At 40.3% G+C, this 17,021-nt stretch overlaps 1 protein-coding gene across 2 annotated transcripts in view; it reads left to right on the top strand.

Moving 5' to 3' along the window:
* LOC124610640 (rh5-interacting protein-like) overlaps nucleotides 1-17,021 on the top strand; it is a 159,381-nt gene that overhangs the window by 63,524 nt on the left and 78,836 nt on the right. For both annotated transcript variants that reach the window (XM_047140307.1, XM_047140219.1), the window contains exon 2: nucleotides 9,961-10,086. In XM_047140307.1, coding sequence (XP_046996263.1) covers nucleotides 9,984-10,086 — 103 coding nt within the window. In that variant the 5' untranslated portion in view covers nucleotides 9,961-9,983. The remainder of the gene's footprint in view (nucleotides 1-9,960; nucleotides 10,087-17,021) is intronic.

The following is a 17,021-nucleotide window of genomic DNA, read 5'->3' as shown; positions in this document are numbered from 1 at the left end:
GCATTCCACGTAGGCTGATTTGGCATAGTCATACTTCATACTACTGTATATGTTGTACAGTAACAAAACTTGTTTCTTTAGATCTGTCAGCTGTTTAGTGTACCATATATTTTGTCTGTTTTGAGATCTGGATTTGTGGCTGCTGTCCATTATTTTGATTTTTTTATGGAAATACTATGGTTAAATAGGGTCAAGAACGCATTAAAAAATCTATCAAATATTATTTTGGCTGGCAGGTCATTACTTGATGTGTAATGTCCATCGACACTACAATGGCCAAACCAGTCTCTGTCAGCAATGGAATTACAAAATGTGTTAATTTTATCCTCAGTTACGGGTCTGGTAATCACAACTGTTGGGACAGGTCTCTTTGCATTGCTCCTATTGAGGGGAATTTTACTTGCATAATTTAGAGATACGGAGTCATGATCAGAGAATGGGAACACTAGAACTTCGCATGTGTTTTCAGTGGTCTTGAAGTCTACAAAGATGTTATCTAAACATGCTTTGTTTCTTGTGGGCCTGTTATTGACATGATGTAAATGGTATTGTCTTAGTAAGTTTTCCAGATCTGCAACACTACCCTTACATTTAGTAACATCAAAATCAGCATTCAAATCACCTCCTATTGCAATATCATAGTGTAGCCATTTAATATTACTTAATTCACTCAGTAGCATGTCCCTCGTGTTTACCAGTTATGCTTTCCCTCGTTTTGTTTCTACCATGTTTTCTTGCCTTAAATGCAAATATATAACTCAAATAGTTATAAACACCACCTATGTAATTAGCATATAACTAACCTAGGCTCATTTTACCCTGTAACATTGCAAGTAAACTAAGACTACAATATCCGAGAAATGCCAGTCATGTCGTGATTGCCACAGCAAAATTTGGACAAAACTAAACAGCAATAAAAACGGAACTGAAAGATTACGGTAAGAAAAAGGAAAATTAGCAAATGGACTGTGTGTCCTGCCTACTCAAAAATAAAGAAAGGAAAACAAATACCATAATAAGAATAACAAAAGTAATATTAAATCTTGTAATTCACATCAATAGAGATGTTTTTACTTCTTGTAATTTCTCAAATAAATATTTTGGTTAAAAAAAATTAAAAAAAGGTAAGCAAGAAGACCGGGTTCGATTTCCAGCTGCAGCACAAATTTTAATTCACGTTGTCAGCTTCAAACGTTATCGTGAATACAGGTCTATAAATACAAAATCAAGTAGGGGTAATGCAGGAGTAGATTTAATAATGAATAAGAAAATAGGAATGCAGGTAAGATACTATGAATAGATAGTGAATGCATTACCATAGCCAAGACATTACAAAGCCTGCACCAACCACAGTAGTATAAGTTTACGTGCCAATAGCTCCCCAGATTATGACGAGATTGAAGAAGTTATGCCAACAGTTAAGGGAGACAAAAATTTAGTTGTTGCAGGGGAATGGAATTCAATAGTAGGAAAAGGAAGAGAGGGAAAAATAGTAGGTGAATACAGGCTGGGGGAAAGGAATGAAAGTGGAAGCTGCCTGGTAGAATTTTGACACAGCATAATTCAATCATTGCTAACACCTACTTGGTTTAGGAATCACTAAAGAAGGCTGCGTTCATGGCAGAGACCTGGATACACCAAAAGGTTTACAACTGATTAGACAATCGGCAAGACAGAGGTTATGGAACCAGATTTCAAATGTCGGTGTATGGTCGATTAAAACTGAAGAAATTGCAAAAAGGTAGGAAATTAGAGATGAAACCTGGATGAGTTCAAAGAACCAGAGGTTGTTGAGAGTTGCAAGAGAGCACTAGGCAATGGCTGACTAGAACAGGGGAAAGGAGTACAGTAGAAGATGAATGGGAACCCTTGAGAGATGAAACAGTGAAGGCAACAAATGATAATAATAATAATAATATTTATTCAACATCGAATAATCAAATACAATCCCTAGAAATAATACAGTTTCAGGACATCATACAGATTATTCTTCTGAATACGTCAGTTTATAAATTACAAACTAAAAGATTTGTTTGTATTAATAAATTTTACATTTTGATGGATTTTACGTCTGGTAGTATGCAATCACGATATTACAAATATTGTTTTTATCAACATTATATTAGTTGTAGGTTACTTAAAACTATGAGCTTGATACACTTATGAAAGATTTTTCATACAGATATAATACTCGTCTAGGGAATAAAAAGGGTTTTCAATTAGAATTCTTTTTAGCTGATCTTTTAATTTGTTAGCAGGAAGGGTTGTGAGACTTTTTGGTAGGGCATTGGCTAGCTTCAGCCCAGCATAAAGTGCATTTTTTTCATATAAAGCTGTTCTGTGGCTATTTACATGGTATCTGAACTTTTGCCTTGTATCATATTGGTGCAGGTCACAGTTGAAATTTGGATTAACTGTTTTCGCAAGCAATATAACTTTCAATATGTACACACCTATAATGGTAAGCACACCTAATTTTGGGAACAGGTTCCGGCATGATTCTCGAGGTTTGACACCACAAATAATTCTGATAACTTTTTTCTGTAGTATTAATAATGTACTTAGGTTGGCTTGAGTTGTTGCACCCCATATTTCTACAGCATTGTTTAAGTTTGATGAGAATAGGGCATGATAAGCAGTTTTTAGTACACCCGTGTCCTTACAATATTTGCTAATCATATTTATTGCAAACACATTCTTCGACAGCTTACATGCTAAGGAATCGATATGCATGTCCCATTTGAGGCTGTCCTGGATTGTAATTCCCAAGAACTTTGTCCATTTTTCCTTTTTTACAATGGCATTTCCTATGGATAATTTCATGTCAAATTCTATTTGTTTCTTTGTCTTAAATTCCATCATTGCAGTCTTTGAAGCACTTACATTTAGATGGCTTTCATTAAAATACCTGACTATTTCATTAGTTACACTGTTGCACAGTACCTCCAGACTCTCATAGTCTTTGTGTTTACACACTATTGATGTGTCATCTGCATACAATATTTTTGTACAGCTAGGAGAACAATACTGTATATCATTGACATAAATCAAGAAAAGAAGGGGTCCCAAGACAGAACCTTGAGGCACTTCATATTTGATGTCTGTAATTTTAGATTTGTAAGACCCGCTGTTTGTTTTAAGCAAGACAAATTGTTTTCTATTGCTCATATATGATTTTATTAGCTCATGGCCAGTTCCTCTCATACCCAGGTTCCACAGCTTGTCAAGTAATATAGTGATGATGACACAACCAAAAGCTTTTTCTAGATCAAGGAACACTCCAGTTACATACTCCTTGTTCTCTATGGCCGTTATTATTTTGTCTATTAATTGTGCTGCTGCTACTGATGTTGACTTGTTTTTCATAAAGCCATTTTGATTTTCAAATATTAAATTGTGTTGACTCAGGAATGTCATTAGTCTAGTATAAATAACTTTCTCAACTACCTTAGAAAATGCAGGTAAGATTGAGATGGGGCGGTAGTTTTCAATTTTAGATTTATCACCTTTCTTGTGAATCAGGGTTACTTGTGCTGTCTTTAGAATATCTGGGAAACAACCTGATGCAATTACATCATTTACTGCTGTGGCCATGGCATCAGATATGTTGTCTATGCATATTTTCAGTGTACTGATAGACGATCCATCATAGCCTGCTGATTTTGTATTTTTTAATGACATTACTATGTTTTTGACTTCCTTGTTATTGGTTGGGGCCAAGTATATGCTTTGTTTGATTGGAATGCCCCTATATCTATGCTGAACGTTCTTAAAATGGTCATTGACAGATTTTCCAACAGAAGAAAAGTACTCATTAAAAACATTTGCAATCTGACATTGACATTTCATGATATGCCCTTTATGGTTTATAGTAAAATCACTTGTTGATCTGTCCTTACAATCCCTAAAGCTATTTATTACTTTCCAAATAGCTAAACCTGTGTTAGTAGAGTTTCTTAACATTGTGGCTACATATTTACTTTTAGTTTCTAGCAGAAGGTCTTTATAGTAATCCTGATAGTTCTTAAATTCTACCTTTAGTCTATTATTATTGTTATTATTTATCATTGCATACTGGAAAAGTCTAAGTTTCTCTCTTGCTGTTTTTACTTCATGATTTATCCAGTTATTTTTTTGTATCTTTTTGCATTCATTTACTGTAAAGGTCATTTCTGGACATGAGACTTTGAAGCAATAATAAAAATCTGATGAAAATTCACTGAAAGTAATGCTGTTTTTTTCACCCCATTGTAAGCTTTTTAGCAAACTGTTGAAATCTTTAACATTGTCATCAATGGTCATTCTTTTTGTCACATATTGTTTCTCTTTTCTATTGACATGAAGATTTTCAGCTTCTATCAATACCTGTACTGCGTGGTGGTCAGAAATGGCAAGCTTCAGAACTGATGCACTGCATGTAAAGTGGGACATGTTAGTTATAATGTTGTCAATGCATGATTTTACACTATTGACCTCTCTAGTGGGCTCGTTTATCAGAAATGTTAAGTTAAATTGAGCTAATATTAGCATTAGTTTTTTAGATACAGAGTCATTGGACAGCAAGTCAATGTTTATATCTCCAGTTAGTATTATGTCAACCCAGCCATTTTTATTGCAGTGTTTACTGTCAATGTCAACAAGCAGGTCATTACGAACATCAAAGAAACTATCTAGGCTACCAGATGGAGGTCTGTATAGACCTATAATAATTGAGTTCTCTTTCCCCCACTTATAATTAATTGCTGCTAGTTCTATTACACCCTCAACGCTGAAAGCACTTACATCTATTACACTGTAATTACTACCACTGGCTGCAAAGATAGCTACCCCACCACCATGTTTCTCTTTTCTACTGAAGGCAGAGCAAAAGTTCATGGAAAGTGGCTTACATGCACTAATTAGCTCATCTGTGTACCAGTGTTCACTTATAACTAAAACATCGGGGTTATCAATTGCTGGAATGGTATCCAATTCGTTGTGCTTATTGCCAAGACTTTGAAAGTTCTGCTGAATTTATTTGAAAGTGAGTTTGGATTGTTGAACGCTTGATGGACGTGTCACCCTGCCAGAACCAATTATACATTTATCCCTAAAAAAGAAATATCAGTTGACAGAGTGGGTTTGGTATTTTTCACTATCCAAATATGATCAAATATGTAAAAAGACAATGCCTAGTAGAAATCCTTGGATTTCACAGGAGATATTGAATGAAACTTATGTAACAAGTAAATATAAAAATGCAGCAAATGAAAATGGTGGAAGGGGAATATAAATGTCTAAAAAATGAGGTTGACAGGAACACATGTAAGGATTTAGCATCATGTATCACTAGGGGAAAGATAGATACAGTGTATAGGAAAATTAAAGAGGGCTTTGGAGAAAAGAGAAGTAGCTGTATGACTGCCAGCATCTCAGGTGGAAAACCAGTACCAAGCAAAATAGGGAAAGCTGAAAGGTGGAAACAGTACATATAGGGTTTATACAAGGGAGATGTACTTGAGGGCAGTATTACAAAAACATAAGAGGATGTAGATGAGAATGAGATGGAAGATATGGTAGTGTGAGAAGAATTTAACAGAGCACTGAAAGGCCTAAGTCAAAACCAGGCCACTGGAGTAGATGACTTTCCGCCAGAGCAGCTGATAGCCTTGGGAGAGCTAGCTATGACAAAACTATTCCATCTGGAGCATAAGATGTATGAGATAGGTGAAATACCTTCAGACTTCAAGAAGAAGGTAATAATTCCAAAGAAAGAAGGTGCTGGAAAGTGTGAATATTATTGAACTATTAGTTTAATAAGTCATTTCTGTGAAATATTAACATGAATTCCTTAGAGAAGAACGGAAAAACTGGTAGAAGTCAACCTTGGAGAAGATCAGTTTTGTTTTCAGAGAAATGTGGGAATACACAATGCAATACTAACCCTATGACTTCTTTTAAAATATAGGTTAAGTAAAGACAAACCTATGTTTACAGAATTTTTTAACTTCGAGAAAGCTTTGACAACACTGATTAGAATACTCTCTTTAAAATTCTGGAAGAAGCAGGAGTAAAATAGACATCAGTTATAAGAGTAGAGGGGCATGAAAGGAAAGCTGTGATTGAGGAGGGAGTGAGGCAGGATTGTAGCCTAACCCCAATGTTATTCAATCTGTACAATGAGCAAGCAGTAAATGAAACCAAAGAAAAATTTGGAATAGGAATTAAAGTTAAGAGAGAAGGAAACTATAAGGTTCACCGATGATGATGTAAGTCTGTCAGAGACAGCAAAGGACTTGAAAGAGAAACTGAATAGTGTGGAAAGCATCTGGAAAGGAGGATATAATATGAACATCAACAAAAGCAAAACAAGGATGACAGAATGTAGTTGAATAAATCAGTTGATGCTGAAGAAATTGCATTAGGAAATGAGACACTAAATTAGTAGATGAGTTTTTCTGCTTGGGCAAACTGAAGATGACCGAATTAGAGAGTCTATAGACTTTAGATAGGCAAGGGCAAGAAAAGTGTTTCTGAAGAAGAGAATCTTGTGAACATCTAATATAGATTTAAGTGTTAGGAAGACTTTTCTGAAAGTACACTCCTGGAAATGGAAAAAAGAACACATTGACACCGGTGTGTCAGACCCACCATACTTGCTCCGGACACTGCGAGAGGGCTGTACAAGCAATGATCACACGCACGGCACAGCGGACACACCAGGAACCGCGGTGTTGGCCGTCGAATGGCGCTAGCTGCGCAGCATTTGTGCACCGCCGCCGTCAGTGTCAGCCAGTTTGCCGTGGCATACGGAGCTCCATCGCAGTCTTTAACACTGGTAGCATGCCGTGACAGTGTGGACGTGAACTGTATGTGCAGTTGACGGACTTTGAGCGAGGGCGTATAGTGGGCATGCGGGAGGCCGGGTGGACGTACCGCCGAATTGCTCAACACGTGGGGCGTGAGGTCTCCACAGTACATCGATGTTGTCGGCGGAAGGTGCACGTGCCCGTCGACCTGGGACCGGACCGTAGCGACGCACGGATGCACGCCAAGACCGTAGGATCCTACGCAGTGCCGTAGGGGACCGCACCGCCACTTCCCAGCAAATTAGGGACACTGTTGCTCCTGGGGTATCGGCGAGGACCATTCGCAACCGTCTCCATGAAGCTGGGCTACGGTCCCGCACACCGTTAGGCCGTCTTCCGCTCACGCCCCAACATCGTGCAGCCCGCCTCCAGTGGTGTCGCGACAGGCGTGAATGGAGGGACGAATGGAGACGTGTCGTCTTCAGCGATGAGAGTCGCTTCTGCCTTGGTGCCAATGATGGTCGTATGCGTGTTTGGCGCCGTGCAGGTGAGCGCCACAATCAGGACTGCATACGACCGAGGCACACAGGGCCAACACCCGGCATCATGGTGTGGGGAGCGATCTCCTACACTGGCCGTACACCACTGGTGATCGTCGAGGGGACACTGAATAGTGCACGGTACATCCAAACCGTCATCGAACCCATCGTTCTACCATTCCTAGACCGCCAAGGGAACTTGCTGTTCCAACAGGACAATGCACGTCCGCATGTATCCCGTGCCACCCAACGTGCTCTAGAAGGTGTAAGTCAACTACCCTGGCCAGCAAGATCTCCGGATCTGTCCCCCATTGAGCATGTTTGGGACTGGATGAAGCGTCGTCTCACGCGGTCTGCACGTCCAGCACGAACGCTGGTCCAACTGAGGCGCCAGGTGGAAATGGCATGGCAAGCCGTTCCACAGGACTACATCCAGCATCTCTACGATCGTCTCCATGGGAGAATAGCAGCCTGCATTGCTGCGAAAGGTAGATATACACTGTACTAGTGCCAACATTGTGCATGCTCTGTTGCCTGTGTCTATGTGCCTGTGGTTCTGTCAGTGTGATCATGTGATGTATCTGACCCCAGGAATGTGTCAATAAAGTTTCCCCTTCCTGGGACAATGAATTCACGGTGTTCTTATTTCAATTTCCAGGAGTGTATTTTATTTGTGCAGTGTGTAGCCATGTATAGAAGTGAAACATGGATGATAAACAGCTTAGACAATATTAGGAAAAGGAAAGTTGATGCTGCCCCCCCCCCCCCCCCCCCCCCACACACACACAACTGCATCCTCTGGCAGCTGAAGCCACACTGCAAGCAACAGTAGCAGTCATGATGAGAGTGGTATTTGGGTGGGGAGTAAGGAGGACACTAGGGTGGGGAGAGGGAGGCGTAGCAGGCCAGGGGTGGGAGACAGTGAAGTGCTGCTGGGGAATGTGCAAGGATGAGGTGGAGAGAGGTAGGGCAGCTATGTGCAGTTGGGAGGTTTGACAGAGGGCAGGGGAGAGATTGGATTGGGGGGGTGTGTGGGTAGTAGAAATGGAGAGCAGTAAAAGAACTGGGTGCCTTGGTGGGATGAGGGCTGCATAGTGCTGGAATGGGAACAGGGAAGGGGCTGGATAAGTGAGAAAAATGACTAACGAAGTTTGAGGCCAGGAAGGTTACGGGAATGTAGGATATATTACAGGGAGAGTTCCCACCTGTGCAATTCAGAAAAGCTGGTGTTGGTGGGAAGGATCCATATGGCACAGGCTGTGAAGCAGTCATTGAAATGAAAAATGTCATATGCAGAGAACATTATGTTTCAGTGTTCTATCTAAAGCAATGAAAAAATTTGTGTGTGGAATTTTTGGCATTGCATTTACTTCCAATCTATCTTTTTGTAATAAACATTTACACATTACATCAATTTGACACACTACATGCTTAGTAAAATGTTATAAGTGATATTGCAGTTATGTATGAAAAATAATGTAATTTTTTACAATTTTTACATTATTTTAAAGTTGACTTGTGACCTTTACTACAGATGAAATAATTTTAGTATTATGAGGATGATAGACTATAAAACTATTATGAAAAGAATAGTTGCTATTTGCCATATAGTAGTGATGATGAGTCACAGACAGGTACAACAAAAAGACTGTCAGAAACTGAGCTTTCGGCCAACAAGGCCTTGGTCGAAAATAGACAAAAAACCACACACACACACACACACACACACACACACACACACACACACACACATCCAAATGCAACTCACCCACACACATGACCAAAGCCTCTGGCAGCTGAAGCCAGACCATGTCAATGAAGACCTTGTTGGCCAAAACCTCACTTTCCGACAGTCTGTATGTTGCCCCTATCTGTGACTCAGCATCTTTGCATCTCTGCTATGTGGTGAGTACCAACTATCCTTTTTATAATATTGTTACATTCCATTCTGGATTTTCCATTGTTTGAAAATGATAGACTGCTACTCACAGTATAGTGGAGGTGTTGAGTTGCAAACAGTCACAACAAAAAGACTGATAAACATGTAAGCTATTGGTCAAAAGGCCTTTTTTTGAATTAGACAACACATGCACACAAATTCACACAGATGCAACACACACACACACACACACACACACACACACACACACAAATAACCACTGTCTCTGGCTGCCTTGGCAGCCATAGTCAGTGTCGTGTGTGTGAGTTGCGTTTGTGTGAATGTGGGTGTGTATGCTGTCTAATTCAGAAAAATGCCTTTGGCCAAAAGCTTACTTGCTTAGCAGTCTTTTCGTTCCCCCATCTGTGACTCAACATCTCTGCTATATGATGAGTAGCAATCTATCTGTTTCATAATATTGTCTTTATTCCATCCTGGATTTTCCATTAAATGAAATAATTTTTAAAGTTTACATTATAGGACATATAAATAATGTTTCAATTATCTTCTTGTTCTGTCTTTTAATTTTAATCTAATTTTTTTGTAATTTAATTTTTTTCAGTTGACAGCTAATGGTATGTGATGATTGTAAAATTTGTTATCAACTTGGAAGTGCTATAGAAAATCAAATTGTTTTTGAGGAACCCACAATTTTGATTAAAGTTCTTAAAATTTATTGAATTATTCTGTCCAGGAAAACGCATTGGTGAAAACTGTATGTTTGATGAAGAATGTGACTCTGGTGTGACGTACTGCCGGGACCGCAGTACTTGTGACTGCAAGCCTGGATTCCGTAATCAACAATCATCTTGCATTGCCAGTGAGTGTCAGAATACATTGTACTTTATGTTCTAATCTAGTTAATGAATCAAGCAAATACACACATCAAAAAAAGTATTGCATCACCTCGGTTCCAAGAGTTCCAGAACCTGTACAGAAAATTGGAATAGAGATCAACATAAACATCATTTCCACCCTTTTTATTGCTCATGAAAACCACACACTGCATATTGTACCACCATACAGCAAGACCTTCAGAAGTAGTGGTCCAGATTTCTGTACACACCGGTACCCCTAATATCCAGTAGCACGTCCTCTTGCATTGATGCATGCCTGTATTCGTTGTGGATTACTATCCACAAGTTCATCAAGGCACTGTTGGTCCAGATTGTCCCACTCCTCAATGGCGATTCAACATAGATCCCTCAGAGTGGTTGGTGGGTCATATTGCTTATAAACAGCCTTTTCCAATCCATCCCAGGCATGTTGGATAGGGTTCATGTCTGGAGAACATGCGAGCCACTCTGGTCGAGCAATGTCGTTTTCCTGAAGTAAGTCATTCACAAGATGCGCATGATGGAGGCGCGAATTGTCATCCATGAAGATGAATGCTTCACCAATATGCTCCCGATATGGTTGCTCTATTGGTCGGAGGATGGCATTCTTATACTGTACAGCCATTATGGCACCTTCCATGGCCACCAGTGGCGTACATGTCATGGTTGCAAAGAAGGACCTCACCGTGGACGTCGGGAGTGAAGTTGTGCATAATGCAGCCTATTGCACACAGTTTGAGTCATAACATGACGTCCTGTGGCTGCACAAAAACCATTATTCAACACTGTGGCATTGCTGTCAGAGGGCCTCTGAGCCATAATCTGTAGGGTAGCGGTCATCCACTGCAGTAGTAGTAGCCCTTGGGTGGCCTGAGTGAGGCATGTCATTGACAGTTCCTGTCTCTTTGTATCTCCTCCATGTCCGGACAACATAGCTTTGGTTCATCAGAGACGCCTGGACACTTCCCTTGTTGAGAGCCCTTCTTGGCACAAAGTAACAATGCGGACGCGATCGAAGCATGGTATGGACCGTCTAGGCATGGTTGAACTACAGACAACATGAGCTGTGTTCCTCCTTCCTGGTGCAATGACTGGAACTGATCAGCTGTTGGACCCCCTCTGTCTAACAGGCACTGCTTGTGCATGGTTGTTTACATCTTTAGGTGGGTTTAATGATATCTGTGAACAGTCAAAGGGACTATGTCTGTGATACAATATCCACAGTCAATTTCTGTCTTCAGGAGTTCTGGGGACCGGGGTGAAGCAAAACTTTTTTTGATGTGTGTGTATTGACAAATATCTTCATAAATAAGGATCCAACACTATTGCTGCAACAAGTTTGTAATATCTTGAAACATATATATCTTTCTGATTTTCTCACCCGTCATCTTCATCATGGTAAGATCAGCCAACACACTGTCTTTCCACATTTCTCTTCATCAACCCTTCTTCTGGTGGGATACTGTGTTATTTTCATTGTTCTCTTTGGCATGAAGTCATCTGCCATTCTCTCCAGATGTCCTAATGAATGTGTTCTCTGTGCCTTGAGAAATATGATTATACCTTTCTCTTTTGTAAGTTGATTTAATTTATGAGTAAATCTTATGCTCAGACATTGTGCTTTTCTCACAACCAGTATATTCTTCATTGAACTGGGCTCTGTTGTCTGCATCCAGTTTTGACCTTGGACACTTTCATCTTGTGCTACAAAGTAAGAGTAACTGTTTAGTTTTTCTGTTCTTATAATTAGAGAGGTCTTAAATGCCTGTAACATTGCAAAACACACACTATTTCCCATCATCTTGTAAATAAGAGTGCCTAGGTAACTGGAGCAGGTGATATCTTTAAATTATTTGTTAGATGTCGAGACTTATATTCTTCCTATAAAGTCACAGATACGTGTCAGATTCTTTTTTTATTCCTAAGCCAGACTATTAATGTGTGGTACCTGCATTCAGTAGTAAACCTCAGTGGTTTATTTTAGAATATTTTGCTGAATGGCAGTCAATGGAATTTTAGACAGTTTTTCCAAAAGAAACTGATAAAATGGTGTGAGAAATCATGGGGTACTGTAAAGGGCTGTTAATTGTTGTAGACCACCATGGCTAAATAATATAGGAACCAAGCAATCTGTAGCGCAGAGAAGGTGGACTATTTTACACACATCCTCATCAAACCAGACATGACTTTTCCATATTAATTATACAGTGTTACAAAAAGAGAATGACACAGAAATTGAGTGTTATTCATCAAAGTCTCATTACAAGAATGTCTATGTTTGGCACATTTCTAAGGCAGTTACAAGTCGTCATAACTATTGACAGACTCCTTCATTCATCATGACTACTAGCCAAATCCCTACTGACACAATGAACATACAATGGCAACACCATTTACCAGCAGCTACCACAATCCACATTAAGCAATGGCAGTCCTATGGTTTTGGGAGCACCATGAGCCAACATTATGAAATTACAGCCAGGAACATCCTCAATGCAACAGCTATCAAAACTGTTCTGGAGACTTACAGTGATCGACACAATGTCTCCAGTTGATAAAAACCCAATTTTCCATTTTCACAGGACACAGTACAGCCTACTGCAACTAATCAGCAAGGTTTGTACCATGTTAGGGACAATACTGTGCCTCAGAGAAACAGTCAAAACCTGACTGATATATGTAACTGTGTTGTAGCTTTAGTACATCAAGCTTTGCAGGGTCAGTTGGATCAAAAGGTCACAGAATCATGCATGTCTTCAGGTTGCCGAATGAGACTGAAATTCTTTAAATGAGTAAGACGTAACAGGAAAGAATACTATGTGGGATGCCTACCATTCCCCTATCAGTTCTGGCAATTGCAGGGACATGATTCAAACACAACTCCCAGGTTATATATAACAATTTGGTGGTGGCCATTCAAGAGGACAGACAGCTTGTTAGTTGTCATGTGTTCACAGAAAGCACCACAACATTTGCTGCTTAGTTCACAGCTCACATGGCTGCTTTCATAGGTAGTGCTGCCTCTGATGGGTTCAGAGGTGCCTGTGACAGGACTGGAGTAGGTGGTAGTGGGAGGATGTATGGGACAGGTCTTGCATCTGGGGCTATTGTGGGGATTTGAGCCATCGGGCAAGGTAGTTAGAGCAGGGTCTGCCTCCACTACCATGTAGCCACCTTTTGTGTGTAGTGGACCCTGGTCTATTAAGCAGACCCTGACACCTCTCCATCCTATGACCCACATAAAGAAACTGTGGCCTAAATGGCTGCAGAAACTGTCTGAGCCACTTATACAGACCCTGCACTAGGCTTTTTACTGGAGGTCCACAATCGGTCCTGTCAGTGACGCTACAGATGGTGCCCTCTGCTTTCATCTCACAAGCACTGTAGTTAGCCACCAGATAACTTGAGAGAATCTCTTTTGATCCAAAGTGATATTTATCACTAATAATGACTTTAGTCACCACCTGCAGTTGGCTTCAACTTGTGTTCTTCATGGCATCTGGAAGGACCTGTTCCACATCTGAGATGACTCCCCCAAGTACACACACACAGTGCCCATTAGACTTCTTGCCCATCGTGGCAGCCACATACCTATGGGTCACCATCACACATCTGGCATTGGAGCCCTCAACTACCAATAATGACCACACCTTGGAGGCACTGAGGCTTCCACTAAAAAAGGGCAGATGGCTGCAGCTAGCCCAGGAGCTTTATCAGTGACAGATTGTGCCTGAAACCTTTCTGTTGGGAAACCAGTGAAGCTCTTCAATTGATCCCCCAGAAAGTCTTTCAGTGCCTGCCACACCTTAATTGGCCTTTCACTCAAGTGTGGGTGACTGGTCAACCTCAGTGTAGACAATAATCTGGACAACTGCAGTAGTGGACTGACTGGGAAGGTATGTCGCAAATGTTGGTTCTCCCTTGGATCTCCACACCCATTGGCAATAGCCTCAAGCTGCATAACTAAAGCCAACATTGCCTGGAGCGGTGAGCAGAGAATCACTAATTCAACTCACATCTGAACACAGCATTCACCTTCCCTATCCATACTGAAGATGGTGGAAAACAGCGCTGTGCAAACACATGTGAATGTCATGATTAAACCACAAAAGCACATAGACAACTATAAATAAGTACCTTGCTGCTCGTTAGGTGCTTGTAAAATGAACGCACAAATGAACTACTTTTGTGGTGCTGCTCATATAGGAGCCGGTGACTGACTTAGCTCTATGCAACTGCTGGCTGGTCAAATTAAAACAAATGACAGAGCAGTACAGATTTCATAAGTCTACATTACACAGTTAACACAAGACTATGCCTCATAAATACACAAACACACAAGATACTTATGATTTAACTACAAAAGCACACAGTCAATTGTAAATAAGTGACTTGCTTCTTCTTAGAGCCTCATAAAATAAATACACAAAGGAACTACTCTCTCATGGTGGTTGTACAGAAATCAGTGACTGATTCATCATGGAAACTTATTTAGTTAGCTGCAATGAGTGGGTTCATGGTTCATGGGTCTCAGCACCAGAAGATTATTTAAACCATTTTTGTTTTGCAATTCATGCAGTGATTAGCAATTACATTTGTGCTAAATACACAAAGGAACTACTCTCTCCTGATGATGGTTGTACAGAAATCAGTGACTGATTCATCATGGAAACTTACCTAGTTAGCTGCAATGAGTGGGTTCATGGTTCATGGGTCTCAGCACCAGAAGGTTGTTTAAACTATTTTTGTTTTGCAATTCATGCAGTGATTAGCAATTACATTTGTGCTTGAGAATGAGCAAATAATATTCTCACTATCTTTGAATCATAAAATGAAAAAACTTACAAAATTATCAGTGACATTCTCAGATATTGTAGATCACACATAAAATTATCAGTCACTATGTATCTGCATGTACCAACATAATGTTTTTTTAATCATCAAATATGGTACTAATGCAATATAATGATGTCTGCATGGTATGTGTCCAAGGAATAGAAAAGCAACTGGAATCACTCAACAGAGGAAAGTCCACTGGACCTGATGGGATACCAATTCGATTCTACACAGAGTACGCGAAAGAACTTGCCCTCCTTCTAACAGCCGTGTACCGCAAGTCTCTAGAGGAACGGAAGGTCCCAAATGATTGGAAAAGAGCACAGGTAGTCCCAGTCTTCAAGAAGGGTCGTTGAGCAGATGCGCAAAACTATAGACCTATATCTCTGACATCTATCTGTTGTAGAATTTTAGAACATGTTTTTTGCTTGCGTATCATGTCTTTTTGGAAACCCAGAATCTACTCTGTAGGAGTCAACATGGATTCCGGAAACAGCGATCGTGTGAGACCCAACTCGCTTTATTTGTTCATGAGATCCAGAAAATATTAGATACAGGCTCCCAGGTAGATGCTATTTTCCTTGACTTCCGGAAGGCGTTCGATACAGTTCCGCACTGTTGCCTGATAAACAAAATAAGAGCCTACGGAATATCAGACAGCTGTGTGGCTGGATTGAAGAGTTCCTAGCAAACAGAACACAGCATGTTGTTATCAATGGAGAGACATCTACAGACGTTAAAGTAACCTCTGGCGTGCCACAGGGGAGTGTTATGGGACCATTGCTTTTCACAATATGTATAAATGACCTAGTAGATAGTGTCGGAAGTTCCATGCGGCTTTTCGCGGATGGTGCTGTAGTATACAGAGAAGTTGCAGCATTAGAAAATTGTAGGGAAATGCAGGAAGATCTGCAGCAGATAGGCACTTGGTGAGGGAGTGGCAACTGACCCTTAACATAGACATATGTAATGTATTGCGAATACATAGAAAGAAGGATCTTTTATTGTATGATTATATGATAGCGGAACAAACACTGGTAGCAGTTACTTCTGTAAAATATTTGGGAGTATGCGTACGGAATGATTTGAAGTGGAATGATCATATAAAATTAATTGTTGGTAAGGCGGGTACCAGGTTGAGATTCATTGGGAGAGTCCTTAGAAAATGTAGTCCATCAGCAAAGGAGGTGGCTGACAAAACACTCGTTCGACCTATACCTGAGTAGTGCTCATCTTTGTGGGATCCGTACCAGATCGGGTTGACGGAGGAGATAGAGAAGTCCAAAGAAGAGTGGCCCGTTTCGTCACAGGGTTATTTGGTAACCGTGATAGTGTTACGGAGATGTTTAGCAAACTCAAGTGGCAGACTCTGCAAGAGAGGCACTCTGCATCGCGGTGTAGCTTGCTCGCCAGGTTTCGAGAGGGTGCGTTTCTGAATGAGGTATCGAATATAATGCTTCCCCCTACTTATACCTCCTGAGGAGATCACGAAAGTAAAATTAGAGAGATTCGAGCGTGCATGGAGGCTTTCTGACAGTCGTTCTTCCCGCGAACCATACGCGACTGGAACAGAAAAGGGAGGTAATGACAGTGATACGTAAAGTGCCCTCCGCCACACACCGTTGGGTGGCTTGCGGAGTATAAATGTAGATGTAGATGTAGATGTATTTACAGCAAACATTGGTAACATTAAATGAATTAAGTTTCAAGCTGTGTGAGAGAGGGCACAGTCATCTTGAAAAGTGCAGTCATCCAATGGGAATAGTATCTGCACAATTGAATAAACATGGTGATCTAAAATGGCTCCTCAGATATTACCAATCATAGCAGAAGCTTTTTTCAAGAAACTAAAAATTATTACACTTATGTGCCAATACATATAATCCCTAATGGCATTTGCAGTTAATAACAAGTGTGGATTTAAGATAAATTGTGCAATGAAGACCGCCACAATATTGCAAATAAATATAATTTTCATTTTAAAAAATCCATTTGTATCGCAAGTTTAGAATGGAGTTTTCCACTCAGGTGCAAAAGCCTATTAACACATTCCCTGCAGACAAACACCAAGAAATTGAAAATC

This window comes from Schistocerca americana, chromosome 1, assembly GCF_021461395.2.
Source record: "Schistocerca americana isolate TAMUIC-IGC-003095 chromosome 1, iqSchAmer2.1, whole genome shotgun sequence".
In the NCBI taxonomy this organism is placed as follows: Eukaryota; Metazoa; Arthropoda; class Insecta; order Orthoptera; family Acrididae; genus Schistocerca; species Schistocerca americana.
This window is presented reverse-complemented; position numbering and strand designations above follow the sequence as displayed.